The 27925-nt window shown below is 37.9% G+C and overlaps 1 protein-coding gene across 1 annotated transcript in view; it reads left to right on the forward strand.

Moving 5' to 3' along the window:
* Positions 1-27925, forward strand: part of LRGUK (leucine rich repeats and guanylate kinase domain containing) — a 139727-nt gene that overhangs the window by 21824 nt on the left and 89978 nt on the right. Inside the window, exons 6-8 of the mRNA XM_003261359.4 lie at positions 9307-9431; positions 14666-14809; positions 25777-25857. Coding sequence (XP_003261407.1) covers positions 9307-9431; positions 14666-14809; positions 25777-25857 — 350 coding nt within the window. The remainder of the gene's footprint in view (positions 1-9306; positions 9432-14665; positions 14810-25776; positions 25858-27925) is intronic.

A 27925-nucleotide genomic window follows, 5' to 3' on the forward strand; every position in this document is an offset into this window, starting at 1 on the left:
AAGACAGCAAGCTCCAACTTCTAGAGCCTAAGGGGCTAACTGGAGATCTGTGAGTTTAATGAGCTTGAGTCTCTTCTTCACACCAGAGACTGATGTTTTCTGGGTGGCAGGGGAGCCAGTACCTTCTCTTTCTCAGTAAGTATCTTTCTAGTCACCTGAGGATTTTTGGGGACAGAATGGAGAATGAATTGATTGCCTTGGGTGCCTCATTCAGGGATGTGACAGCAGCTAGTACACACTACATTTGTGATAAGGCTGAGACGAGGGAGAACAGAGGGTACATTTCCTTGAAGATGTATTCTGTAAAAGAAAAAAATCTTTAATTCATATATGATGGAAAGCTTGGAACATAGCACCACTCCCTTTAGAACTTGTGTGTGAAAACGAGCAATTAGTGGACATTTAGATGGTGCTTAAATGAGCAAGTTTTCCTGATTATAGCCTAACAGAGAAATTAGAAGGGAGCAATATAACATGTTTTGTTGACAAACTAAAAGCATACACATTAGCAGCATATCTCTGTAGAACCTTCACTTCATGCTTGACTATCATGTATTTTGAGTTTGCAAAGAGATAGCTGGACAATCCAGAAGCTATCTGGCTCAGACATCCATTTATCTCAGGCTGTGTAGAGTGCTACACAGGAAGACCACAGCAGCAGCATCACCTGGAACTTCATAGAAATGCAGATTCTTGGGCTCCATTGCGGACCTAAGAAATCAGAATCTGCATTTTAATAAGACCCCCCCCCCAAAGCAATTTGAGTGCACATTAAAGCTTAAGAAACACTGGTTGGTCTAGGCCAGGCACGGTGGCTCACTCCTGTGATCCCAGCACTTTGGGAGGCTGAGGTGGGCGGATCACGAGGTCAAGAGATTGAGACCATCCTGGCCAACATGGTGAAACCCTGTCTCTACTAAAAATACAAAAATTAGGCTGGGCGCAGTGGCTCATGCCTGTGATCCCAGCACTTTGGGAGGCTGAGGTGGGCAGATCACGAGGTCAAGAGATTGAGGCCATCCTGGCCAACATAGTGAAACCCTGTCTCTACTAAAAATACGAAAATTATGCTGGGCGCAGTGGCTCACGCCTGTGATCCCAGCACTTTGGGAGGCTGAGGTGGGTGGATCACGAGGTCAGGAGATGGAGACCATCCTGGCTAACATGGTGAAACCCCGTCTCTACTAAAAATACAAAAAATTAGCCGGGCGTGGTGGCAGGCACCTGTAGTCCCAGCTACTCAGGAGGCTGAGGCAGGAGAATGGCGTGAACCCGGGAGGCGGAGCTTGCAGTGAGCCGAGATGGCGCCAGAGATGGCGACAGAGCGAGACTCTGTCTCAAAAAAAAAAAAAAAAAAAAAATTAGCTGGGCCTGGTGGCACGTGCCTGTAGTCCCAGCTACTCAGGAGGCTGAGGCAAGAGAATCACTTGAACCTGGGAGGTGGAGGTTGCAGTGAGCCGAGATTGCACCACTGCACTCTAGCCTGGTGACAGAGCGAGACTTTGTCTCAAAACAAAAACAAGCAAACCAAAAAAAAAAAAAAAAGAAACAATACTGGTTTGTCTAGAAGTCAGCAGCCCCTAAACTCTTGCTAGCCAGAAGGAATTCAGCAATTGGGGTTCCCTGAATGCTGATGGTGCCATGACAGTCTGGAGTTTGTTATGGAGATCTCTTGTCCCCTAGAAAAACATTCTGTGTTTTGGCATGGAATTGTCAAAGAAAACAACTCCACAGTATTTTGGACTCAAAAGACAGTTGAAAACATTTCTATCAAGAGAATCTTAATTTCTATATACATTTAGCTTTACATGTAAAAACTAAAGTATCATGACTTTGTAAATGTCAGATATAATGAAAAAAGGAATTAGCGTTCTTTTTTTTCTTGACATTAGATGTAGCAATTGAGTCTTATCACTAAAGTATAAAAAGCTGTAATTATTACATCAAAACTAATAGAAGTTCAGAACATGGGTATATAATTAGGGTGTAACATGGCACCATTTCTCACCTGCGTTTTAAAAAATGCAAAAACAAACTATCATTCATCAACTATTAATGAAATAAACTTCTTAGATCTCTTGCAGTTTTGGAAAGATAGTAGGATAGTTTTGAAACAGCATGAAATATACTTCTTTCTCTCCTGTTCTGTTTAAGCATATCATATTGTGTATGATACAGGTGGTGAAGTTTTACAAGCTTTTGTGGACAGCAGAAAGCAAAAATGTATCTAGATTATAAATTAATCTCTTGAGGAGAAGAAAAACCACAAGATTAGACTGTTTTTGAAAATATTAAAACAGTTTGATTAAAAAGAGAATTTTAAAACAACTTTTATGCCAGTACAGTTGAAAACTTGGATGAAATACAAAAATTCCTAGAAAAATATTACACATCAGTTTGGAAATAGAAACCCTGAGTAGTCCTGTAAGTATAAAATTAATTTATTATAAATTAAAATAAGCTAAATTTAAAAATTAGAAATCTTTCTACCAAAAAAGCCTAGACCCCAAATTTTCAAAACAGACCTTCCAATAGTGAACAAATACTTTCAAACACTAAAAACAGAAGGCATATTCACAATTCATTTTAATTAGGTTACTTTGATATCTAAGCCTGCCAAGGAGCAATAAGAGAAAGGAAAACAACAGGCTTGTCTCACTCATGATGTAGCTGTAAAAGTCCTAAACAAAATATTAGCAACAGAATCTGACAGTGTATTAAAAGGACCATGTATTACCACCAAATTGGGTTTTTCTTAGGAATGTATGGAGAGTTTAATATTAGAAAATCTATAAACATAATTAACTACATTAATAGATTAAAGGAAATAAACCTTATGATCCAGAGATATAGAAACTCAGCAGATATAGACAATTTAATAAAATCCAGCTCTCATTCACAATAAAAACTCTCAGTAAACTAGTAATAGGGAATTTCCACAAATTCATAGAGGATGTCTACAAAAATATTTGAAACACACTTTATCCTAATTGGGGACATGTTCTAAGCTTTCTCCTTTAAAATTGGGAACAAGTTAGGATGTCTGCCATTGCCACTTCAACCCATCATTATTTTGGAGGTCTTAGCCAACACCATAAAACAAGAGAAAGAAAGTAAAGGTGTAAAGGTTAGTAAGGAGAACATAAAAGTCATTCTTTGCAAATGACATGTTTATCTATAGAGAATATTAAAAATTTGCTATAAACTACTACAAATAATAGTTTTGAGAATTCAACAGCATGACTAGATATGACTTCAATAAATGGAAATCAGTTGCATTTCTGTATGCCAGAAACAAGCAATTAGAAAACAACTTTAAAAAGAAACACCATTTATAAAAACAACAAAAACAAATTTTATTAAAGATGAATAAGACTTGCGGGGATAGAGGGACTAACAAAACTCTATTTAAGGGTGTTGAAGACCTAACTAAAGAGAAATATATCTCATGTCCCTGGATAAGAAGATGGGCAAAATAAAAGATGAGAAAAAGAATTTTATGGAAAATAAATCAGAGAAGGCAAATAAACATACGAAGAGATACCAGCCTCATTTGTATTCCAAGAAATGCAACTTAAGACCACATGAGATATTGTATTATATCCATTCAATTGATATAATCAATTTTAAATTTCTGTTTTAATTAAAATTAAATAAAATTTAATTAATTAAAATTTAATTAAAATTAACTGTTTTAATCAAAACAGTTTGATTAAAAAGAGAATTTTAAAACAACTTTTATGCCAGTACAGTTGAAAACTTGGATGAAATACAAAAATTCCTAGAAAAATATTACACATCAGTTTGGAAATAGAAACCCTGAGTAGTCCTATAAGTATAAAATTAATTTATTATAAATTAAAATAAGCTAAATTTAAAAATTAGAAATCTTTCTACCAAAAAAGCCTAGACCCCAAATTTTCAAAACAGACCTTCCAATGGTGAACAAGTTCTTTCAAACACTAAAAACAGAAGCCATATTCACATTTTTTAATTTAATTAAAAAATTAAATAAAAAATTTCTTAAATTTCTTAAATTAAAATTTAAGAAATCTAAACATACCAAGTGTTGAGGAACTTGTAGATCCAAAAGATCTTTTTACCTTGTTTGTGGGTATGAAATTAGTTCAACCACCATGGAAAACAATTTTATATTGTCATATAAAGTTGAGCATCCAAGTTCACCATGACCTAGTACTTTTATTCCTATATGTGGAAAGTTTAGTATATGTGTACCTGGAGCCTTGTATAAGAATGTTCATAGCAGTATTGCTTGTACTACTAAAAAATTGAAACAGCCCAAACACACATTCATAAGAGAAAGCATAGGTTATGGTATAGTCACACAATAGCATATCATACAGTAGAGAAAATGAATGAAATATATCTACATGCATTTAAATATAATTTAGGCATAAAACTAAGGGAGGAAGGGAAGAGGAAAGAGACAACTGAGCATAGTTACTATCTCTGGGAAGGAGACACAGGGTAGATTTAAGCTGTTAATTTTCTGCTGATTGGGCTGTGGGGGCACTAGTTTCAAGCATGCTCATTATATTTTTAAAAATAAATAAAATCAGTCAAGCATAGGTCAATGGTGAATCAAGTATTAAACTTAACCCAGCTCTATGTAAAAATTTAAAAACCTGAAAATTCTAAATTAATGTCTTTGAAAATAATTATTTAAAATAAAAACAAATCAGTTGAGCTAGTGATACTGACAGTGTAATTGTAGTAGATTATATCAATATCTCAGAATGAATTGTTAACTATAAGATACCAATTTTTTTATTTTATGTTATGCTATTTTGTCTTTCCGTATGTGGATAATTGATGATTAATTGATAATTATCCCAAATTGCAATACAATAAGCTTTGCCAAGGTTATGTAAATATATTTATTCTTAAGAAAGAGTGCAGTTTATTCTTTACCTATAAACATTGACTAGTTGTTTATTAGAATTTATTTTATGATGATAGAATAATGGAATTGAAAAATTCATAGAAATTTAATTCCAGACAGAATTTTAGAAATCGTCTAGTGCTAATCACTATTTTATTTTGTGGAAGAGGAACCTGAGACTCCAGAAGGGTCAACAACTTGCCCCAGATTATTTGGTAAATGGTTGAACTGAGACTTCTGAATTCCACTGTTTTTCCCATGTTGCAATTCATTGAGTAATTACAACTTTTGTCACAGAGGCATTTAAACTATGCGTGTTTCTTTTCTTGGAGAGATTCTCTCCTATAGTGAAGAGCATTTTTCACTGGTAAGGTGATATAGATCTTTCAGGACTGGTTTTGATTAAAGCCAACATTGCAGCTCTCTCCACTAAGAGAACTGTGATGGATTTCCTACTATTTGTCAGTAACTGTTTTCTATACACCCAAACCATATTTTATGATTGTAGACAAATGAATAAGAGCAAATACTGAACTAGTGAATAATTCATGTCAAGCATTGTGAACTACTGACAGCATCGTCAAAATGTAAAAATATGTTGTTGGGCTTTTCCCCAGTTGTAAAGTTATTCTTAAGTGCCACAGGATTCCTTCATTCAGTTTCCCCAAGGATCTACAATTTCACTTTAAAAGATTTATTCACAGAATTGTAAAAGTTTGGAACTGGAATGCGGTATGATGATTTTGAGTTCTTTTGAGTTTCTTTCTCCCGATAGTGGTCTTTTAAAATTAAAATATACCTAAGAGGATTAACCCACTAAGCTAATTCATTGTAATGTGTAGTGATTTATCAGATTATGTTTCTTCTTATCAGGAAGTCCCAAGACCTGTGAAAGAACACGAATAATGTTAGGAGGAAGGGCAAGTAACATTTTGTGAAGGTTCTTAAGAGAATGAGAGATTGGGGAGATAAAGATATTGAAGACCATCTATGAACTCAAAGCTCTGTATGGCCCAGGCCTGCATATTGACTGTTGGCAGTGCCGCCAGGCACACATGAGGTGACTGTGGGAGCAAGTAGAGGAAAAAGCTGTTGTGTCACTGTAGAAAGTTCTCTTTACTCAGGAGCCTGATTAATTTAGAGTGTCTGAAATTCCTTGATGTTTAAAGGAGAGTGAAAAGCTGAGAAATAGGAGGAAATAATTTTTCTGGAATGAGCATATTTCTCAACAGAGATGTTCAGGCAACTCCTGCTCCTTTGCCCCAGTGCTGTTAGTGACCGCAATGGTACCTGCAGAAACCATAGCTATGATTGCAGTGAGCATCTGAATTCCTCCTCCTTTCTGTCCTTGCGGTGCTAATTTCAGAACACATGACTAGCTGTGGGAGTCCAAGCTAGAGAGTAAGCTGGATGTGCCAAGGGAAGTGTGGTTAGCCTCTAATGTCTTAGAAAATTACTGTAGACACAATAAACAAGCTTTCCTTTTTGATTCCTGATATCTCTTGATTATTTCAGGATTCCTGTTTTCTAGTTTTCTGATCCTTGCCTGCTTCCCATGAGAATACTTCCTGAGGCAGATACCCACAAGCAGTGGTTTTATTCTGCCATGATTCAGAGTATCTTCATCTCAGTTGGGGTAGAGCTACCAGGACACTCTAATGCTCCTAAAATAGGATTTAAACATGATTTCTGTCTCTGCTAAACTGAGACAGATGGCCGTTCAAAGTTTTCCTTGCATAGTTTGTGTTGCCAAAGATTGTCTGCTCCAAGGGTATTTTATTTCATCCATACCTGAGTGAGATAGTTTAATCTCCTATTTCTTATGTTTCATATTCATCTTTTGTTACAATCTGCATCTACAAAGATCTGTTCTAGTTCCAGAACAATTATTTAAGCAGCCCAAAGAAAGTAGAACCAGAAAGGACAGTATTTGTGAACATAAACATCTGTTTGTAGGGCTATTCTGGCAGGAAGCTTTATGGTAACAGATTTAAAAATGCATATTGACCACAAACAGAGCTATACTTCAGTCCAAGGATTGAAACTGAAACCACTGAGGAAAACCCAAGAATTTCTGGTTCATTTTACATTTTTGTCTAGTTTCCTTATTTACCTCTTTCTCTGGCCTAGGTATTTTCAGGCTTAATCCCAGCCTTGAATTTTCCATTTCTGTGCTATTGGCCAAGAGGTAGAGGACGTGCTTCCTTGGCTTCATGTAATGTAATTTGATAATGATGTCAATGCCTTATAATTGTGAAATGATTTATGGTTTGTTGCTCATTCACACCCATTTTCTAATTTTTTTCTCATGACCTAACTTTTGGCCTTAATGGCCACCTGATATTATCCCTACTTTAAATGAAAAATCTACTAAGTAGTAGGGTTGGGATAATTACAAATAATTATGGAGGCAAAATGTTTTTGTGATATTTATAACTTCTTCCTTCTTTTTTTAAAAAATTCTTTGTTTCTCTGATTAACGGAAGGAGATAGCTGGAGATTAGAAGATGACCAGGAGAGGCTTTGAGGAAGAAATGGTTTGTCTAGAATATATACTAAGAAATGGAATGGCTGTGACATATCTACAGTTATGATAGACATTGCAAAATTGCCTCTAAAGTGGCTATATCATAATGAACTCTCTCAGTAGTATAAAAGTATCTGTTATTCAAAACCTTTTACTTTAAAATGTTTGCCAAGCTGATGGGTAAAGAATGGCAGCTTATCTTAATTTACATTCTCCTGACTACAGGTGAGACAGAATGTCTTTTCATATGTTTATTAGCCACCTGGATTCACTCTTTTGGAAATTGCCTGGGCATATTCATTGTCCATTTTTTATTGGGTTTTTTTTTCTATTGATTTATTGTCATTTTTAATGTATTCTGGGTAGAATCTTTTGTCTGCTAATATATATTGTGAATATGTTCTCCTAGACTATCATTTTCACTTATTTGTGCATTTAAAAAGTAATAGTAAGAAAATAAATAGTAAGAAAATAAGTGTTATATGTCAAAAAGAAATACTTAAGATATTGATTTAATGTGAATGTTAAAAAAATAAGAAAAAAAGTGGGATTTGGAGTTGTCTTGAAGAATGGGTATGGTTTACAAAGAAGTAGGAAAAAAAGTTCTTGGTACATTCCAGAACTATTGAGAAATTGACCTGGCAGAAATAGGGAATTCTCATTGGATGATAATGTGGATAAAACTGGATAAATAAGTTTTGCTTATAGTGAAGAGCCTTAGATGGCAGAGTGAGGAATCTGGAATTCTATGAGAATTTTTTAATTGAAACATTATATTGATATTCAATCAATATTTAAAAAAAATTAATCTGCCTACAGTGTGTAGAGTGACTTTAGAGCAGGAAGTAATGGATATTAGTGTAACTATTGATGTTAAAGTTGAGTTAAGTTGGCAGAGGAGTGAATAAAAAAGAAAGAAATCATTAAAGAGATATTTTAGGGCAAAAAAATGGCAGGTCTTGGTGATTGGATGCCTCGCAGATTATGAGTGGCTGAGAAATGGAGATGTCATGGGTTACTTGAGAGGAAAAACTGAGCTTTGATGGGGAAATGACATTAAATCCTGGAAATTGGTCAAAGAGATTGAGAACAGAGAGAGCCGAACAGAATTAATGACTTTGAGATTGTAGTGTTAGGTGACTACAAGATGGAAAACAGAAGGTAAGCTAAAATTTTCACAATAAATGGAACTTAACAGATGAAGAAAGTAAGGCAGAGTTTAAGCCTCATTGATTTTACAGGGAGAATGGAGGTCAATGTAGACGGAAAGAAAGGGCTGTTCCTTTCTATAACAGGGTATTGGTCTTTGGACCACTCGCTACAGAGGACATCTCCCAGGCTCTTAGCCCAGTTATGAAGACAATAATGCTTGGTGCATGTTACCGCTGCAGGGCGATCTGGTAGTCAGAAGTTCTGCCTGTGGGAACACACATGAGTGTCTCATGGAAACTTATCAAGGGAAAACACACTGCCAATGAGGCAGCTATGAACCACGGTGATTTTTCTTTCCGTACTTATTAAATGAGTCAAATACAATCCAGCACACTCAAAAGCTATGCCTTTTTTTTTTTTAGGACTGAGTCTCGCTCTGTCACAGTGGTGCGATCTCGGCTCACTGCAAGCTCCGCCTCCCAGGGTTCAGCCATTCTCCTGCCTCAGCCTCCCAAGTAGCTGGGACTATAGGTGTCTGCCACCACGCCTGGCTAATTTTTTGTATTTTTAGTAGAGACGGGGTTTCACCGTGTTAGCCAAGATGGTCTAATTATTCTTTATTTAAGCTGCGATCTGCTTTGTCTAGTGATGATTTAACACTGATTCTTTTTTTCTTCCAAATGCTTTTAATAACATTTTCCTTAAACGTAGTCGTGGTGTATAGGCAATGAGATAGAAGAAATCAGTGGACTAGAGATGTGCAACAATCTAACTCACCTTAGTTTGGCCAACAACAAGATCACGACAATTAATGGCTTAAACAAGTTACCAATCAAAATACTTTGTCTGGTGAGTCTAACAAAATGCCATTCTTTATAGAAGTAGTAGTTAATATTTTTAATAACTACATGAATTATGACTACTTAGGATTCAAATATATAAACAGCAAATTCCTTCATGAAATGTTATTGTCTTCAGTTTTGTTTGCTCCTTTCTTTACCATTTGCATGTGTGTGTGTGTGTGATTGTATGAGAGAGAGAGAGAGAGAGCAATATTTCATGCTAAAGTAAAATGATTTGCTAATTTGTTATCCAAATTCAGTATTTTAAGTGATTGGCTTTTTTATACTGGGAAAAAAAGGTATACTTTTAGCATGTATTTAAAAATATTTTTTATAATATCTTACTGGTGAAAATAACATTTAAGGATACTTAAGCGTAATATTTATTGCTGTTAACACTTTAACTGCTTTCAAATGAACCACAGGATGTTTTCTGGGCACTGAATTTTGACAGTCCTTTTATTTTAGCATGTGTGTGTTAGTCTTCCACTCTAGAAAATCAAAAACAGTGCTAAGAATAAATGAACAGTTCCAATCAAAGTTTAAATTTGATTATTTTTTCCCACAGAGAGCACTCTTTCGAAGCTGTGTGACCTGCTGTGTGACTATGACTCAATTTACAGAAATTCAGCAGGATTCTAATAGTCCCAAAGATATACACAGTATTTTTGAAATAACAGGATAGCTCCCTAACTTGGGGGTCTACAGTATTGTCTGTGAAATATCCAGGATTCTTTCTTTTCCTTCCTCCTACTTCTTACCCTCTTGGATGGCTTTGCTGTTCTTCATTACATCTATCATGGGGTCGGTGGGTGCGATTTCAAGCCATGAGGCTTGTAGCTTGTAGATTTCTTACAAGAACTATCCCACAGGGGGTTGTTGAAACTGTTGCTTGAAGTGACATCTTGGGCCATGCACTGCAACTCATGCCTGTAATCGCAGCACTTTGGGAGGCTGAGGTGGGAGGATCACTTGAGTCTGGGAGTTCAAGACCAGCCTGGGCAACATAGCCAGACCCTGTCTCTACAAAAAATAAACAATTCACTGGGCATGGTGGTGCAAGCCTGTAGTCCCAGCTACTTAGGAGGCTGAAGTGGGAGAATCACTTGAGCCCAGGAGGTCAAGGCTGCAGTGAGTCACGATCATGTCACTGCACTGCAGCCTGGGCAACAGAATAAGACCCTGCCTCAGAAAAAAAAAAAAAAAGAAGAAAGAAAGAAATGACTTCTTGGATTATCTGCTGATTTTTGACATATACAATATACTATTTCTGTCTTATTTAACCATAGATCACTGAAGATTGGCTGTGTGTTAATTTTTCTTTCCCTTAGCTTAGAGCTCGAAGTGCTTTCTTAAAACTCTTCCAGGCTGGGCGTGGTGGCTCACGCCCTGTAATCCCAGCACTTTGGGAGGCTAAGGCAGGTCGATCACGAGGTCAGGAGTTCAAGACCAGCCTGGCCAAGATGGTGAAACTCCGTCTCTACTAAAAATACACAAATTAGCTAGGCGCGGTGGCAGGCCCCTGTCATCCCAGCTACTCGGGAGGCTGAGGCAGGAGAATTGCTTAAACTCAGGAGGCGGAGGTTGCAGTGAGCTGAGATCGTGCCACTGAACTCCAGTCTGGGTGACAGAGTAAGACTCTGTCTCAAAAAAACGAAACAAAACAAAACAAAACAAAACACAAACTAAACCTCTTCCATTCCTGCAGTGAGTTAGGTCAGGATAAAGTACTGGCATCCCAGTACTGAGGATGAACCTGTGGGTTTAATAATTTTCCTGATCTTTCATGTTTTCTGCCCATGAAGGCATGTGAGCAAAACATAAATGAAAGTAAATTTGATAAATTAGATTGAAAATGTTTAAGTTAGAAAAGAAAGTCACATTTTAAAATTATGACAATCTGAAGGATTTTTAGCAGCCTGTATGCTTCATTTTGTGGTCTGTTAGAATCTTGTTCTTTTCTTTACATATCTTCTCTGTATTGATGTTCCCATTCATTTAAAGTGGAGCATGGTAAATAGAAAAAGATATAGGGGTGTGCTTAAGGGAATGAGAATGAACTCATTATTAAGAATAATAATATGTAGATTTTCATCCTAAGAGTGTGTTTCAATTACAAAATAAATAATCCATGTTGACAGTTCTGTCTCAGGTAGCTTTTAGGAAAAGGATAGAATACTTCTATTTTCTTAGATTTGATGGATTGTTCCCAATCTCTGCCCTCATCACCCAAGATCAACTAGAATACACAGAATATACTGTCATTCATTTTTCTTAATTTTTTGAGAATAGAAAGGTTTTCTTTTCCAAAGTTTAATAAAATCTATACAATTTGTTTCAATAGTTTTTAGTACTTCTATTTTTAATTCATGGAGTCAGGAAACCAGTAGCTTTAGTTACTATTGAAAATAATTTACATTACAATTTAGAGAAAGAAGAATAATTCACTGTAGAAACCAACTGTTAATTCTCAAACATCAACTTTTATGATAAATATAAGGGAAAAATGTGGTTCACTAATGGGTTCTGTCACCCAGCTTCTTAGCAAGTAATGACAATGCATTACAAACTTTAAAATTCATTTTGTCACAGTAAATGCTGCCTGTTTTTTTCTTCCAAAATTGGTTGGTTAAGAATGTTTCCAATTTCATTTATTCAAGAAAGTGGCTTTATTCTAAAAGTCTTTTCCCAACTAATCATGAAACAAGCAGGAAGAACTGTTTGTGCAGAAGCTGGATGTCCCCTTTTAGGAGAGATGCATTGGTTTTTCAGCATTGGATGAAGAGTTTAACTAGATAGCTTTCAATTCAGAAATTCTGTGATTCTAAATTTTTTTCAGTTCTGGTTTCTTTTATGACCATCAGCTATCTAATTAAACTTGTCTATGCCTCACTCTTCTCATGTCATCTACCACTTTGAAAGCCATTAGAGATACTGTCGGAAGAATTAGTCTATCTACCACACCTAAGGGACTTCAAAATTCTTTGAGAAGAAGTGTATTAAGAAGAATTACAGTCTATCTACCCCATCTAAAGCATTTCAGAGTTCTTTAGGAAGAAATATATTGTATATAAATTTGATATATGGGGATATTTGGAATAGGCTATTGGGGTCTTATTGCAGTATGTTAATTAATATGGATATGACTTTAAGTTTGGTGTAGTTTTTTTCTCTCCCTTTTCTATTATACTTTATATAACTTTTTTGAACTCTGGACAGAAGGAAATTTGATTTTACTTTGGCAAATGGATTATGGGTATTTTTTTTCTATTTATTATGATATTTTTCAAACATATATAAAAATTAAAGGAATACTATGATAAACTCTTGTGTGCTATCACTTAGCTTTGTAGATTATCAACATTCTATTAACATGTTTTTAAAAGCCATAGAATTATACTAATGAATACAAATCTTGCTCATTATTGAAATGAAATTTTATTTTAAAGATAGGATGAAAATGAGCTCTTGCTATCAAATGCACCAGGAAACGTGTACCAGGGAAAATATAGAGGGAAGAAAATTATTGTTATTCTTTTTTTTTTTTTTTGAGACGGAGTCTCACTCTGTCACCCAGGCTGGAGTGCAGTGGCGCGATCTCGGCTCACTGCAAGCTCCGCCTCCCGAGTTCACGCCATTCTCCTGCCTCAGCATCCTAAGTAGCTGGGACTACAGGCGCCCACCACCATGCCTGGCTAATTTTTTGTATTTTTTAGTAGAGACAGAGTTTCACCCATGTTAGCCAGGATGGTCTCGATCTCCTGACCTCGTGATCTGCCCGCCTCGGCCTCCCAAAGTGCTGGGATTACAGGTGTGAGCCACTGTGCCTGGCCGAGAATTATTGTTATTCTTACTTGTCGTTATGGGTATATGGAGATTGAGGAAGAAGACAACATTTCAGTCTTAAATCTTTCTTTTATTCTCATTATTGAGGAAGATGCTTTTGTGTGAATTATTGAAAAACTTGGTTTGGTTATGCACTGTTGCATAACAAGCCACCCCAGTTGTAGTGACTTGGAGAAATAACCATTGTATTAACTAACAATTCTGCAATCTGAGCTAGGCTCAGCTGGGAGGTTCTTCCACTGGGCTTCCTGCATTTAGCTGGCGTCTTGGCTGGGGGCTTGGCTCAGTTGAGAGGCTGGGATGGCTAGGTTTTTTCTCTCTATTTAGTGTCAGGGTGTCTCCCCATGTGACATTTCCTTTTCCATATAACCTCTCCACAAGTTCTCTCCAACACAGTAGCTGCAGTTCTTATGTGGTAGCTCAGTACTTCTGAGACACAAAAGCAGAAGCTTCCAGGCCTTCTTAAGTCTTAGGCTTGGAAACTGGCATACTTCTACCATATTCTTTGGTGAAGCTAAGTCGTAGGTCCAGCCTAGGTTTAAGAGGAGGGGACCACGGCCAGGTGCAGTGGCTTACGCCTGTAATCCCAGCACTTTGGGAGGCCGAGGTGGGTGGATCACTTGAGGTTAGGAGTTTAAGACCAGCCTGGCCAACATGGTGAAACCCCATCTCTACTAAAAATACAAAAATTAGCCAGGCATGGTGATGCACCCCTGTAGTCCCAGCTACTTGGGAGGCTGAAGCAGGAGAATCACTTGAACCCCAGAGACGGAGGTTGCAGTGAGCTGAGATCGTGCCACTGCACTCCAGCCTGGGCTACAAAGCCAGACTCCTCAAAAAAAAAAAAAAAAGAGTGGGGGGAACTGCACAAGGGCAGGAATAACTGGGGGCATGGCTCATTGGAGAACACTAAGATAACAGACTACTAGCACCCTCACCATATGAGTGATTATATTTGGGGTGTTTCTGAAAACAAAATGTATATGGGGATTATAATAGTCAAGTGGCTTACTTGTGATGATGTGAAAGAATTACATTAAATTTATATTTCTAGTGATATATCTGAAGTTATGCTGTCATTACACTTTAGGTGTGCAATGTTAAAAGCTTATATAACCTGCCTTTTTCCTTCTTACTGATTTGAATACTCATCTTGCTTTAACTTTAATGAAAATATTATATTCTGAGTTTTCCAGCTGAAAAACTGGAACTTCTTTCTGGGGTATGTGTATGTGTTTAGAGAGGTGAATGATGGAAATGGGATGGAGGGAAGGACAAGAATGCCTACTGATTTCTTTTAGAGAGATTTGGGTCAGTATCCAAAATGAAAACTTGCCATTACAACTTTTCTTTGAGAGGTCTTTGAGACATTAAATATATTTTTTTCTATTTTAGAGCAATAACCAGATTGAGACGATCACAGGTTTGGAGGATCTGAAAGCCCTGCAGAACCTCGATCTGTCCCACAATCAGATAAGCAGTCTCCAAGGCTTAGAGAATCATGACCTCCTGGAAGTGATCAACCTGGAGGATAATAAGGTAGTGTTGTACTTCACATGTCTTGGTTTCAGTGTTGGCATAAGAGGACATATTAGAGACTTAGCACAGACCCTTCATTTTTGGTTTCTCAAGGGCGGACACATTAAATGTCAGCTTAGAAATATTGTTCTAGCAAAATTCCTGGAGTAGTTGCAGAAGGATTGTTTTTAAAATATACGTAAAATCTTCATTATTGAAAATGTGATGATTCCTAATTACATTGTTTTTAAGGTTTAAACTGCAACCACGTGTGGATGATTTTCTAAAGGATACATGTTCATGCAAAATTTTGTATAGAAAGATGGCAGTAGGAATGTCTGAAATATCAGAGTAAGGAGGTTGGAGATATAAGAATAGCCATTGGCTGGTGTGGCTCCATGTCTGCCATTTAAAGAAAAGTCTAGGGCCATGATGGGGGAAGTGTTGGGAAGATGTTGGTCAAAGGATACAACATTTTGGTTACATAAGGAGTTTGTTCCAGAGATCGATTGTACAACATGGTGATTATAGTTAAAAAAATATATTGTGTTTTTCCATGCTGAGAGAGTAGATTTTAAACATTTTTACCACAAAAATGATTACTTTGTGATGTAACACATTTCTTAAATAGCTAGATTTATCCATCCTACAATGTAACATGATGATTTGATGAATTTCAAGTCATCATGTTGTACACAGTAAGTACATATAATTTTATCTGTCAATTTAAAAATATTAAAAAGTTTTTAAAATGCAAATACCCCAGGAAAGGCTTAAACCCTTAAAAATAAAATAAAGAGAAGAGGCATAGGAAGGGAGTTCTTATACACCAATCTGCATGGTGGGTTGGGGACTGGGTTTATTCAGATTTTCAGGTCTGGCTTAATAATGCACACTTTACTTCAAAAATCACAGAAACTGGCTTTCACTCTTAATTGGCATTTTATTTTTAATAAAGCATTTGTGTTCCTAATCATGGTATATTAAGTTGGTAACTTTAGCAAACTTCTTATGCTGTAAGGTCTACAAAGTTATTTTATTTATATCGAATACTTTATCACATTTTTGGGCGAATGCTTTCATAAGGAAGTTGAATGTTTATTTCTTCTTGAAAATGAAAAATTGGGCTGAGCCTGAAAGGGACAGTTGGTGCCAACTCAAGAGAGCTGGGGTGTTGTGGGGATCTTGCTGTGTTCTGCTGTGGTGGTGCTTGTCAGTTTTGTGTGATGAGCCTTTTTTCCAACAGACTTCCCTCATCTGTTAGGTTGCTAAGAATCAAGAAAAGTCAGTTATTAGTCCTGGGAACAGATGAGTTTTCAATCACAGACAAAACTGTTCATTTTCATTCTCCTTGACTTGTATATTAAGTTGTTTTGGCAACTTCTCCAGTTAATTCTGGTGGACAACCTTTGTTCACTGTACCACGTGTCTTAGGAAGTCCACACAATCTCCATCTCATGTGGTTTTAGTGTCCTTTTCATGCATTTGCCATTGAAGACTGATTTTTAGAAAATTTATTACTTAAAATTATTCTCACATATATACAAAGGCTGGTGAAAAGGTGGAAAGCTCTCATTAAATCTCAACTCAATGCATCTCAGGATTTAGGAAAAGGAGTAACAGTAATGATAATAATAACAATTCCGGTCATAAAATATTCTAGAGATATTTGTTGAATACTTACGCACCAGGCACTTTCCTAAGTACTTTATCTCATTTAATCCTCATTATAACCCTATTATTATTGTCATTTTACAGATGAAGAAACAGGGGCAGAAAGAGGTTAAGTAACTTGCCCAAAGTCATATATCCAGCAAATAGCAGAGCCAGGCTGCAAATGGAGAATGGTTTGCCTCCGGTTTCAATGTTCTTAACCTCTGCAGGGTGATATAGTGCATAAAATGCTAATGGGCCTCCCTTCTGAAAGGGCCTGTTGTAATGCCCCAATACAGTGCTTTCTCAGTGAAACGTCACGTGAGCCACAGATGTAATGTAAAATTCTCCAGTAGCCACAGTAAAAAGGTGCAAAGAAACAGGTGACATTAATTTTGATAATGCATTTTACTTAACCCAGTAGATCCAAAATGTTGTCATTTCAACATGTAATCTACATACAAACTTATTGATGAGATATTTAACCTTCTGTTGTTTCATACTAAGTTTCTGACATCCGGTGTGTATTTTACACTTAAAGTATGTCTCAATTCATCCTGGCCATATTTTAAGGGCTGGGCAGCTGCATGTGGCTAGTAATTACCCTATGGGACAGCACAGATCTAGAAATACCTCATAAATAGTATGTCGTTCTCTTCCATTTCAAGAGGCTTTTCAAATTGTATTTGACAAACTTTAAAGAAAAAAGAGGAGTATCATCACGTGAAGAAAGGAGTTTATAATTTTCAAATGTTAAAGAGGCTCCATTAAAAAAAAGTGGCCACGGGTCCTAAAGGGGTATCCTTTGGCACCCATGAGCTCTGTAACAATCACCTAATTCCCCGGCTCTCCCCTGGGCAGGTTGAGGAGCAACCCGCAGTACTTTGAAATATTCTTTGAGCCTTCAGGAGAGTTCCTCAGAGAACTCTCCAGGACTACCGAGAATACTGTGTATCGGGGTGGAAAATTTATCATTTAGCAGAATAATAACCTAGCTTCTGCTTCTCATATGATTAATCTGACGTTAAGAATATTGTTTTATTGGTAGCACTGCATCAGTATTATGTACTTGGTTTTAGCGACTGAAACATTGTAGCACCCACATGTGATCATTTGAACATCTTTTTAAGGCCACTTGAGAATGTTTACCATCAGCTGGGGATTTGGAGACCTTAGTTACCCTCTACTCTGTAGTCTTGTTAGATTTTACATCATTTCCAGCGTTTAAAACATATCCCAAATGGTTAGCTCTTTTATAACCTCAGTCCTTTCTTCTAGAAGCAAGAGATCAGTCTGGGAGTGACTTAGAAAAATGCTCTCTTACTTCTCTAAGTCTCAGTGTCGTTATGTCACACTGTTGGTTCCCAATTACTTTTCTGAATTTTTGTGAGGATTCACAAGGTAATACTCATAAAGCAATGGAAGCATGGAGAGAACTTGAATCCTGAGTAATAACAGTGCTGCTGCCAGAGCTCTGTCTCTTCATTCTTTGCAGTTCTCTGACTTTCCTTCGAAATCACTCTCCTTGAATGCTGACGGGGACAACGGCAGCTGAAGACCATTATTCCACTCTATTTTTGCGATGCTTTGTATAGGCAGAATGTTCTTTGCCGAGGACTCCTTGCTTCTTGTTGTTCAAAGACAGATGCCATTTAATGTCCCCAGCAAGCAATGTGCATTACCCCCCTCTTCGTTGAACCTTGGCTCACACTTCTCTTCACATATGTGAGCAAAAGGAACTTTGGGGGCATTAAACCCAATCGGGCTTCTAAGTGAATTTTATTTCTCTCTGGATTTAAGTTTGTTAGGTTAGGCCTGTAATGAGAAGGGTTGGACAGGGTGAGTCCTTGGGGCCTCCAGGGGCTGACAACATTGATGCAGAGGTATGCCATTGATGCTAGCGTGTTCAGATCTCCTGCTAAAGTCAATCTCCATTCCACCTGGCCAACATACCCCTGCCCTGGGATGCAAACAGGAGGGAGGCCCCCTTGGAGGTCTTTGGCCTCCTTACACCCAAAGGTGATGCCCAAGGCAGGATACCCTGATCTGCTCAGCAACTGCTCTCTGGATAGTCTTGGCTTTCTGCAGAGAGTGCTGATGGGTACACACTTTAAGTCCAGGTTTTGATGCTGCTTCATCACTTTTACAAACAATTTTTGAACTCTCAGACCAAGGTAATGTGACTTTCCTCTTTGCCCCTGACCCCTTTCTTAATGCCTATATCACGGTGATGGACTTGGCCTGCTTCCTGGTGCCCTGGCTCCATGATGATGGGGTCAGCAGGGATAGTTGCCCTTTGCCTGCCTTAGCACTGGCTCACTGAGTAGAGTGCCGGCTGTCGAACAGGAGACCGCAGGTTCCACGCCATCTGACTTGGTTAGTCCAGCTACGCAGGACTGGCTGTCAGTGGCCAGTTTATGTGACTGAGGATGGAGACCAGCACTCTTAGGGGCAGCTGGTGGGGCGCAGTGCTCCCTTGCAGAAGGGGTGGGAATGTGAAGTCAGCCATTTTCTTCTGATCCTCGTGCAGATCCAGCATATTTCCACCTCTGGAGCTTCGTAACATCGGGTGTCTCTGCTGGAAGCTTTTCCCCACATCTTGAAAAAAATTCACTTCATTTCATTTAAGCCTCTGGCAAACTCTCACGAAAAAAGGCCTCTGACCCCCTCTGGCCTTTCCAGCACCCTCTCCCTGTTTTCTTTATCCCTTTACACTGTTTAATTTATCATTAGTACTTACTATTACCTGAGGTTATGTCATATTGCATATTCTAGTTTCACATCTGTTAGAGTTCACTGGCTTTCCAACTAGAATGTTAGCTTCATGAGCTCAGGGACTTTATCTTTTTCACTTTGAGCAATGCCTGGCTCAGAGATGGCACTGAAGAAGATTTGTGGCCTTGGCCAGGCATGGTGACTCACATCTGTATTCCTGGAGTTTTGAGAGGCCAAGATAGGCTGATCACTTGAGGCCAGGAGTTTGAGACCAGCCTGGGCAACATAGCAAGACTCCCATCTCTTCCAAAAATAATAATAATAAAAAAAAAACTGGGCATGGTGACGTGTGCCTGTAGTCCCAGCTACTTGGGAGGTTGAGGCAGGAGGATGGCCTGAGTCTAGGAGTTTGAAGCTGCAGTAAGCTATTATCACACCACTGCACTATAGCCTGGGCAACATCACGAGACCCCCATCTCTTAAAAAAAAACAAAGAATATTTGTTGACTGAATGCAGGACCCTCAGGAGCTCTCAGGAATATCCAGATTTGCCTCCCTTCTATCAAGTGCTTGGTTGATGTTTGAGCTGCATGGGAAGAGATTCTGGAATGATTATGTATAAGAAGTGAGGCTTGACTGTCTTCCTAGAGGGCAGAGAAGGGAGATGGTGACTGGAGATCAGAGGAAGGGCTTGAGCTGAGAGGACAAGGGCCTTCAATCAGGTAGCAGTATTAAGAAAGGGGAAGGAAGGCTGGGGTCTAGAGGTATTTCTGAGGAAGAATTACTAGGGCAGATTGGAGGTGGTGGATGAGGAAGAAGATGTTGCTGAGGATGACTCCTGGGTTTGCAGCTCAGGTGACTCAGGTGACTGGATGACAGTGCTGCCATCCAGCCTTCTTACTCTCATCCAGAACCCCTGGTGCATGGTTCTTTATCTTGTCCTAAACCTTAGAGGCAGAGTGTCCCATTCCAATAGCAGGGTGGGACATGCTGTGCCAGCTCTCTGTGACAGAAGGCAAGCCCTGGCCGTGGAGCCACTTCTCTTGGAAGCTAATCCTTACTACATGTAGCAGGTGGAATTGTGTGCCCCTCCTCTCCAAAAAGCCTACCCCCAGGAAACTGTGAATGTCCCCTCATGTGGAAAAGGGGTCTTTGCAGATGTAACCAAGTTCAGGATCTAAAGAGAAGGACATCCTGGATGTGGGGTGGCCCTAAACCCAATGCCCTGATAAGAGGCTGAAGGGAAGAAGAGCCATACACACACAGAAGGCCATGAGAAGACCCAGGCGAAGATGGGGCGGAGATTAGAGTTACGTTGCCGCAAGCCAAGCATGGTCTGGAGTTACTGGAAGCTGGAGAAGGTAGGGAAGGGTTCTCCTCTAGAACCTTCTGAGAGAGCACAGAACTGCTGACACCTTGATTTCAGACTGCTGGTCTCCAGAACTGTGGAAGGAAGAAATTTCTGTTGTTTTGGACCTCCAGGTTTGTGGTAGTTTGTTATGGAAACCCTAGAAAACTTATATATCAAGTGAAACTGTATGTCTGGGGAATAGAGTGTGAAGTCTGAAAGTTATTCTTCACTATGGTCTTTTGTAATTTCTGCTTTTTATGTTTTATTGAAGAAATTTCTCTATACCCTAAGGTTTTAAATATTCTTATATATTTTCTTATAATTTCAAGTTTTGTTTTTCCATATTTGGTCTTTAATCCAATTGGGATTTACTTTTGTGGGTAGTGTGAGGTGGGCATCTAGTTCCCAGGTAGGAAACAAATTGTCCCAACATTTCAGAATTCTGATTAATACTTGTAAAATATTCTATTGAATGGATATGTCAGGATTTACTGAGTTATTTACTTATTGAAATTTATGTTTAAAATTTGTTGCAGTATATATTCTTATTTATAAATCTTTAAGTATATTTTAAATTATTTACTTAGGATAGATTCTTGGAAATACGTTTCATTACTGGATATAGGCATTTTCAAGACTCTTACTATATTTCATAAAGGTTCATACTAATTAATATCCTACCAGCAGTATATGAAGTTAGAATACTATATTATAAGCACATCTTACTACACCTTTGTGAGCAAATATCTTTTAAAAATTATGTCACTCTGGTAGAGAAAAACAGTATTTTGCATTATTTTGTATAAAAATTTTTGATTACCCATGAGGTTAAACATTTTTTTGACCTGTTTGTTAGACACTTAGTTTTCTTTTTAGAAATTGTCTATTCATGCCCTTGACTATCATTTATTTTATGATTCTTCTGCTTTTCATTGTACTCATTGTACTTTTGGTACACATTCGAAAGTAATTTATGAAGTCTATCAATATTTTTCTTTGTGTCTTCCTTTATTATTTTTAAAATTTTTATGAAGTCTTTCTCTGTTCTGAAATCTGTTAGGTGTTTACCTAAACTTTTTTCCCCTGGTTTCTTTTATTACCTTTCAACTCTTAATCCATATTCATTTTATGGTACAATTGAAACAAAAGTTTTAATTTATAGAAGGAATCAGATCTAGTGTTCAATAGCACAATGGGGTGACTATAGTTAATAATATTTTACTGTATATTTCAAAATAACTAAAAGAGTAGAATTGTCACATTTCTAACACAAAGAAATAATAAATGCTTGGGGTGATGGATACCCCAGTTACCCTGATTTGATCATTACATATTGTATGCTTGTATCAAAATATCACATTTACCCCATAAATATGTACAACTCTTCTGTATCCACAATAACTAAAAATGTAAAAAATTAATTTACTTTTTCCAATATCTAATAGTAATATAATGATAACAGCTATCATTTATTGAGAACTCATTATCTCCTCAGCCTTGTGCTAACCAATTCCCATTCATTAACTCATTTAAAAAATAGTTTCATTGAATAATACTAATTTTCTCACTGATACAGAAATATATACTTTCTGAAGTATTTATTCTGTTCCATTGATCTGTCTGTTGATTCTTATTCCAGTAATGCACTTACCATCATCATCAACTAGTTGATAGAGCCTCACAGTTTGAAAAATATTTGTGGTTCATCTTTTAAATATACACCATTCTTATTTCTCTTGAGATTCTACTAAGATACAGAAAACTTAAATACAACTATTTGTCTTTAGTTTAGTGGAGAATTCAGGCCTGCTGCAACCCAAGTTCTAACCCTGGCCAAATTCAGGAAGTCAAGCAATCTTTTTTTTTTCTTTTTCCCCCTTCTTAAAATTGTAAAACAAAACCAATAAAGATCTGTTTCTGAAGTATTTATTCTGTTCCATTGATCCGTCTGTTGATTCTTATTTCAGTGATGCACTTACCATCATCATCAACTATTTGATGGGTTCCCTGCAGTTTGAAAAATATTTTTCTGCACAGATTTGTGTTTAAATGTGGCAGCGAAAAAAATTTTAATGGTTCTACCCAATTGTTTTCTAAGAAGACAAATATATACATATGTGTGTATATAGAACATATATTTATATGTACTTATATATTTTTATATATTCACATATAGAAATATATATTCATATATATAAATTATATATATAAATTTTTTTTAAAGAGAAGACTTTAGTAGTTCCCTTTAGATCTGGATGGTGATGCTTAGAGACTATGGCCTTGAGAGAAACGGTAAAAGAAGAAAAGAAGAGGAAGTCAACATGCTTTGGGGGTGGGGGTGTGGACTATCGTCAATAGGGGCAAAGGAGGTGAGAGAATGGGCTGGACTGGAGTCTAGGGATCAACTGTGCTGAGATGACATTCTTGGCAGCAGATGGCTGAACTTCCCATAGGAATATAACCTTTCTGGCAGTATTTCACTGGAAGCTCTTTGGGGTGCTGTTGTCTCTACTCCTGCTGTAAAAGTCTGTTATGCACACAGCCCTGGGTTTGTGGCCTTTGCTGAGAAAAGATGTGAGGGTGGAGTCCTCGGGGTAGGTTGTGCAGGAGAGGGACGGTGCATGCAGGGCAAGCAGTATCTGTGGCACTTCGCTAATTCAGTAGACGTGGAGAGGTGAGGCCAGGCCACCCCATACCTTCTCCCCTGTCACCTCATCCTACCTGTGGAAGGCCAGGAAGGGAAGATGGGTCCCTTTCATTTGACTCTCAGAAAACCAACTGATCCCAGCTGACATCTTGTGGTAATATAATTTTGTATATTCCATGATCACTCTGTTCATGGTGTTTGTAACATATCAAGAAGATCTTTCCATGTCAATCACTGTAAATATCACTATCTTCTAAAATGAGCGTGTAGTGTTCCTACTATAGGACTGTACTATTACCCATTTAATTACAGGATCATGGTGTTCTTAGGAATTCATACTTTTTTTTTTACTTTTACTGATAATGTTAGACTGAATGTTCTTGTATCTAATTTTTTTACAAAAAATTAGAATATAGAATATTTCACATATAGAAATTATGTAATATATATAAATTTTTTTTAAAGAAAAGACTTTAGTAGTTCCCTTTAGATCCAGATGGTGATGCTTAGAGACTATGGCCTTGAGGGAAATCTAATTTTTTACCAAAAAATTAGATACAAGATGATCTCTTTAGTATAAACCTCTTGAAGTGGGAGAGCGGGTTCATTGCTTATGAAACACATGAAATAAGAATGCACCAATTTCTACTCTCACCAGCAATGTGTGCAAGTGCATGTGGCCACGACTTGTTGGTGAGACGTGATAAATGAAGGAACACATCTCCTCTTAACATTAGTGTTAGGTCCGTAAACAAGAGCAGGCCAGTGTGGTGGCTCACGGCTGTAATCCTAGCACTTGGGAATGGGAAGTCGAGGTGGGTGGATTGCTTGAGCCCAGGAGTTCAAGAACAGCCTGAGCAACGTGGCAAAACCCTGTTTCCAAAAAAATACAAAAATTAGGTAGGCTTGGCAGTGCACACTTGTAGTCCCAGCTACTCGGGGGTGGGGGGCTGAGGTAGGAAGATTCCTTGAGCTAGGGAGGTTGAGGCTGCAGTGAGCCATGATTGTACTACTGCACCCCAGCATGGGTGACAGAGCGAGAACCCCATTTCAAAAAAAAAAAAAAAAAAAGAACAAGAACAGGTGGAATGCTAGAAGGTAATTAATCTGTTGTTCACAAGTTTACTTTTCCACTTTCCCGAATAATACAATAGAAAACAATTGATCCCTTTAAAAAAAAAAAAGATAATCCAAATAGCCGACTGATGGACAGTTTAGTCATCTTATGGGAAAAGATGTGTATAATAGTATAATGTTGCTCTAACAAGATTAATGTGTGCAGATTGTAGATTGCAACTCTGGCATTCACCTTTCATATTATATCTTTGAAAATGGCATCCTTTGAACATGGTGCATATGTTTGTCCTCTGACTTGGCTTTGGGTCTAGTTTGCAGTTTAGCTGGGTATTGTGTTTGGATAACTCAGGAGTTACTGGTGACCCTTCTGTTGGAGTGCTTTCCAATGCATGCAGAAATGATTTGGAGAAAAATAGAAATGAAAAAGTGATGATTAACTTTTTGCAAAAGTTTAATATCTAAACGAGATAAAATTGTAATTATGCTAATTACAGAATATTTAAGCAAACCTATTTGCCTTTAATTTAGTGGAGAATTCAGGCCTGCTGCAGCCCAAGTTCTATTTCTGGTCAAATTAAGGAATTGTCAAGCAATCTTTTTATTTTTCTTATATTCTCCTACTTTTTAAAATTGTGAAACACAACCTATACAGAAAAGTACATAAAACATAAGTATACAAGTTAGCTAAAGAGTTCAAGGTGAACAGTACACACCCATCAAGAAATATGTCATACAATTTTTAGTTTTTTACCTTGAAATAATTCTCTGTTGGAAAAAGTGATAAAGCCATATATGTACATGAAGTAAGAAGGCTTTGGCCGGGCCCAGTGGCTCATGCCTGTAATCCCAGCACTTTGGGAGGCTGTGGCGGGCGGATCACAAGGTCAGGAGATCAAGACCATCCTGGCAAGTATGGTGAAACCCCGTCTCTACTAAAAATACAAAAATTATCTGGGCGTGGTGGTGCGTGCCTGTAATCTCAGCTACTCAGGAGGCTGAGGCAGGAGAATCGCTTGAACCAGGGAGTTGGAGGTGTCAGTGAGCCGAGATCACACCACTGCACTCCAGCCTGGTGACAGAGCGAGACTCCATCTCAAAAAAAAAAAAAAAGAAGGCTTTAACCAGTCACAAATGACCAGGGTGACAGAAGCAGGATTGGGAAAGGAAGTTGGAGGGCTGGAGGGCTAGGAACGGGGGTGGGGTGGGTAACCAGGTCATCCTTGGGTGCATTTTTGTACTGTTTTTGACGTTGAATGCTACTTTATTTCTGCCTTAAAGTGAACATGGATAAGAGGAGGAAACGTGCTGTTCCCTAGCTAGAAAAGAAAAAAGAAAACGTGGTTGTATGCATGCACAGTTATAGAAGGGGTATGCAATAATTCCCTTGTTCTGCGTAGTTCTGTGGAATTCTCATTAAAAAGCTAGACAGAGCAATTTTTAAAATAAGTTGAATTGAAAGGACCCAAACTGGCTCCTGTTGTATTATGTTTTCTATTGTCTTTGCGCATTTAGTCTGTTGATAATTTTTTTTCTTTGATTGAACAGATTGCTGAGCTGAGAGAAATAGAATACATTAAAAATTTACCCATCCTTCAAGTTCTCAATCTTCTAAAAAATCCAATTCAGGTGAGACATTATTTGTATCAGGGAGGGAGAGAGAGAAGAAAGTGGGGGGTGGGGTGGGGGGAAACTATCTAGGAATTCTTCAAGAAGTACTTTTGATAAAAGAATATCAGGAATGTGAATAGAGTTTGTCTATCTTCCTTCTCTCTAAGGAAGGGTTTAGTAGTACCTAAAGTGACAATTTTTTTTTAAGACATAACATCTTCTCTCATGACTAACAAGCTGTCACATGACTGTCAGTGAAGGAAAGCCTGAAACTGAGTATCATTTAGTTGCTCTGCTGGTCATTTGTGACTCATCCCTGGTGGTAAAGATTACAGGAAGGAGGCAATAAGATTGCAGAACAATGTTCTCTCACATTAGACAATGCAAGACACCAGAGGTGGAGATAGAATATGGTTCCTATTTTATAACAGGGGAAAGAAAATCTAAGATTAGATACCTAATTTACCTGGATATAGCCATGAATTTGATGTATATGTAAAATAATTATAGAACAGAATAATACATTTCCCAGGAGTTCTTCACACCTCTGGGATTGAAGGATCAGGGAGTGTTTCAAGTCCCTCCCTTTCTCTCCATTGATAGATACTTTCTCCTGGTCTCCTTCCCTCTCTCCTTGTCTGTTTGTCCTTCATTCCATTCTTCTACCTGTATCCTTCACGTAGTTTCCACAGGCTCTTGACTTTGCATGTAGCTCTTAGTAACTTTCTTTTTGTTTGTATCTTGATGAACATGTCTAGACAGGTGAAAACCAGAAAATATAAGAAACATTTATAAATTAAAAACTTCCCTTGAGACAGGAACAGTGGGCGGCAATTTAAAAGCATTTCTGGAAAAGTAAGAGGCAGGGCTTAAAGTGGCCAGGACACCTCAGTTTCAGATCCCTGAAGGGTGTTTGTGCATATGCATGAATAAGCATCACAAGCCCTTTGACAAGTTAACTGATTTATGTACAAAACCTCCCCCAACATTTACACCTAAGCTTTGTACATTCACCTCATATACGGTCTCATCTATTGGGTTGGTGCAAAAGTAATTGTGGTTTTTACACCTTTTTAATGGCAAAGACCACCATTACTTTTGCGCCAACTTAATATATAATGGATCATCCACTAATATCTAATGTCTTTCCCTTCAAAGAGGCATAGCTTCTTACTACAAAAACTCTAATTATATTTCCAAAAGGCAGATAATCCTGGTGGTAGGGAGTAATAAGGAGTTTGTTTTATAAATGAATATCATTTTATTATTACAAACAAATTCATAATAAATAATACAATTAATACAAAATATTGCATATAAATAAAAACAAAATAATATAAAATATTAAAGTTTCATTATTTGCAGAATTGAGACTTGTTGGAGTTAGAAGACAGGGTTTGAGTCAGTGGCCACGGGATCTTAGATGAGATGCTTTACCTTTGTAAGGCTTGGTAGCCTTTAGAAATGAGGATAATCTGGAAGCCATTATCCTCAGCAACCCAACACAGGAACAGGAGACCAAACACCACATGTTCTCACTTATAACTGGGAGCTGAACAATGAGAAAACATGGACACAGGGAGGAGAACAATGCAACCCTGGGGCCTGTCAGGGGGTGGGAGGAGGGAAAGAATCAGGATAAATAGCTAATGCGTGCGGGGCTTAATATCTAGGTGATGGGTTGATGGGTGCAGCAAACCATCGTGGCACACCCTTACCTGTGTAAGAAACCTGCACATCCTGCACATGTGTCCCAGAACTTAAAATTAAATTAATTTTCTTTTTTTTGACAGAGTCTCGCTCTGTCAACCAGGCTGGAGTGCAGTGGTGCCATCTCAGCTCACTGCAAGCTCCGCCTCCTGGGTTCACGCCATTCTGCTGCCTCAGCCTCCTGAGTAGCTGGGACTACAGGCACCTGCCACCATGCCCGGCTAATTTTTTTGTATTTTTGGTAGAGACAAGGTTTCACTGTGTTAGCAGGATGGTCTCGATCTCCTGATCTCGTGATCTGCCTGCCTTGGCCTCACAAAGTGCTGGGATTACAGGTGTGAGCCACCTTGCCTGGCCAATTAAATTAAATTTTAAA

The sequence above is a fragment of the Nomascus leucogenys genome, chromosome 13, assembly GCF_006542625.1.
Source record: "Nomascus leucogenys isolate Asia chromosome 13, Asia_NLE_v1, whole genome shotgun sequence".
NCBI classification, from domain to species: domain Eukaryota; kingdom Metazoa; phylum Chordata; class Mammalia; order Primates; family Hylobatidae; genus Nomascus; species Nomascus leucogenys.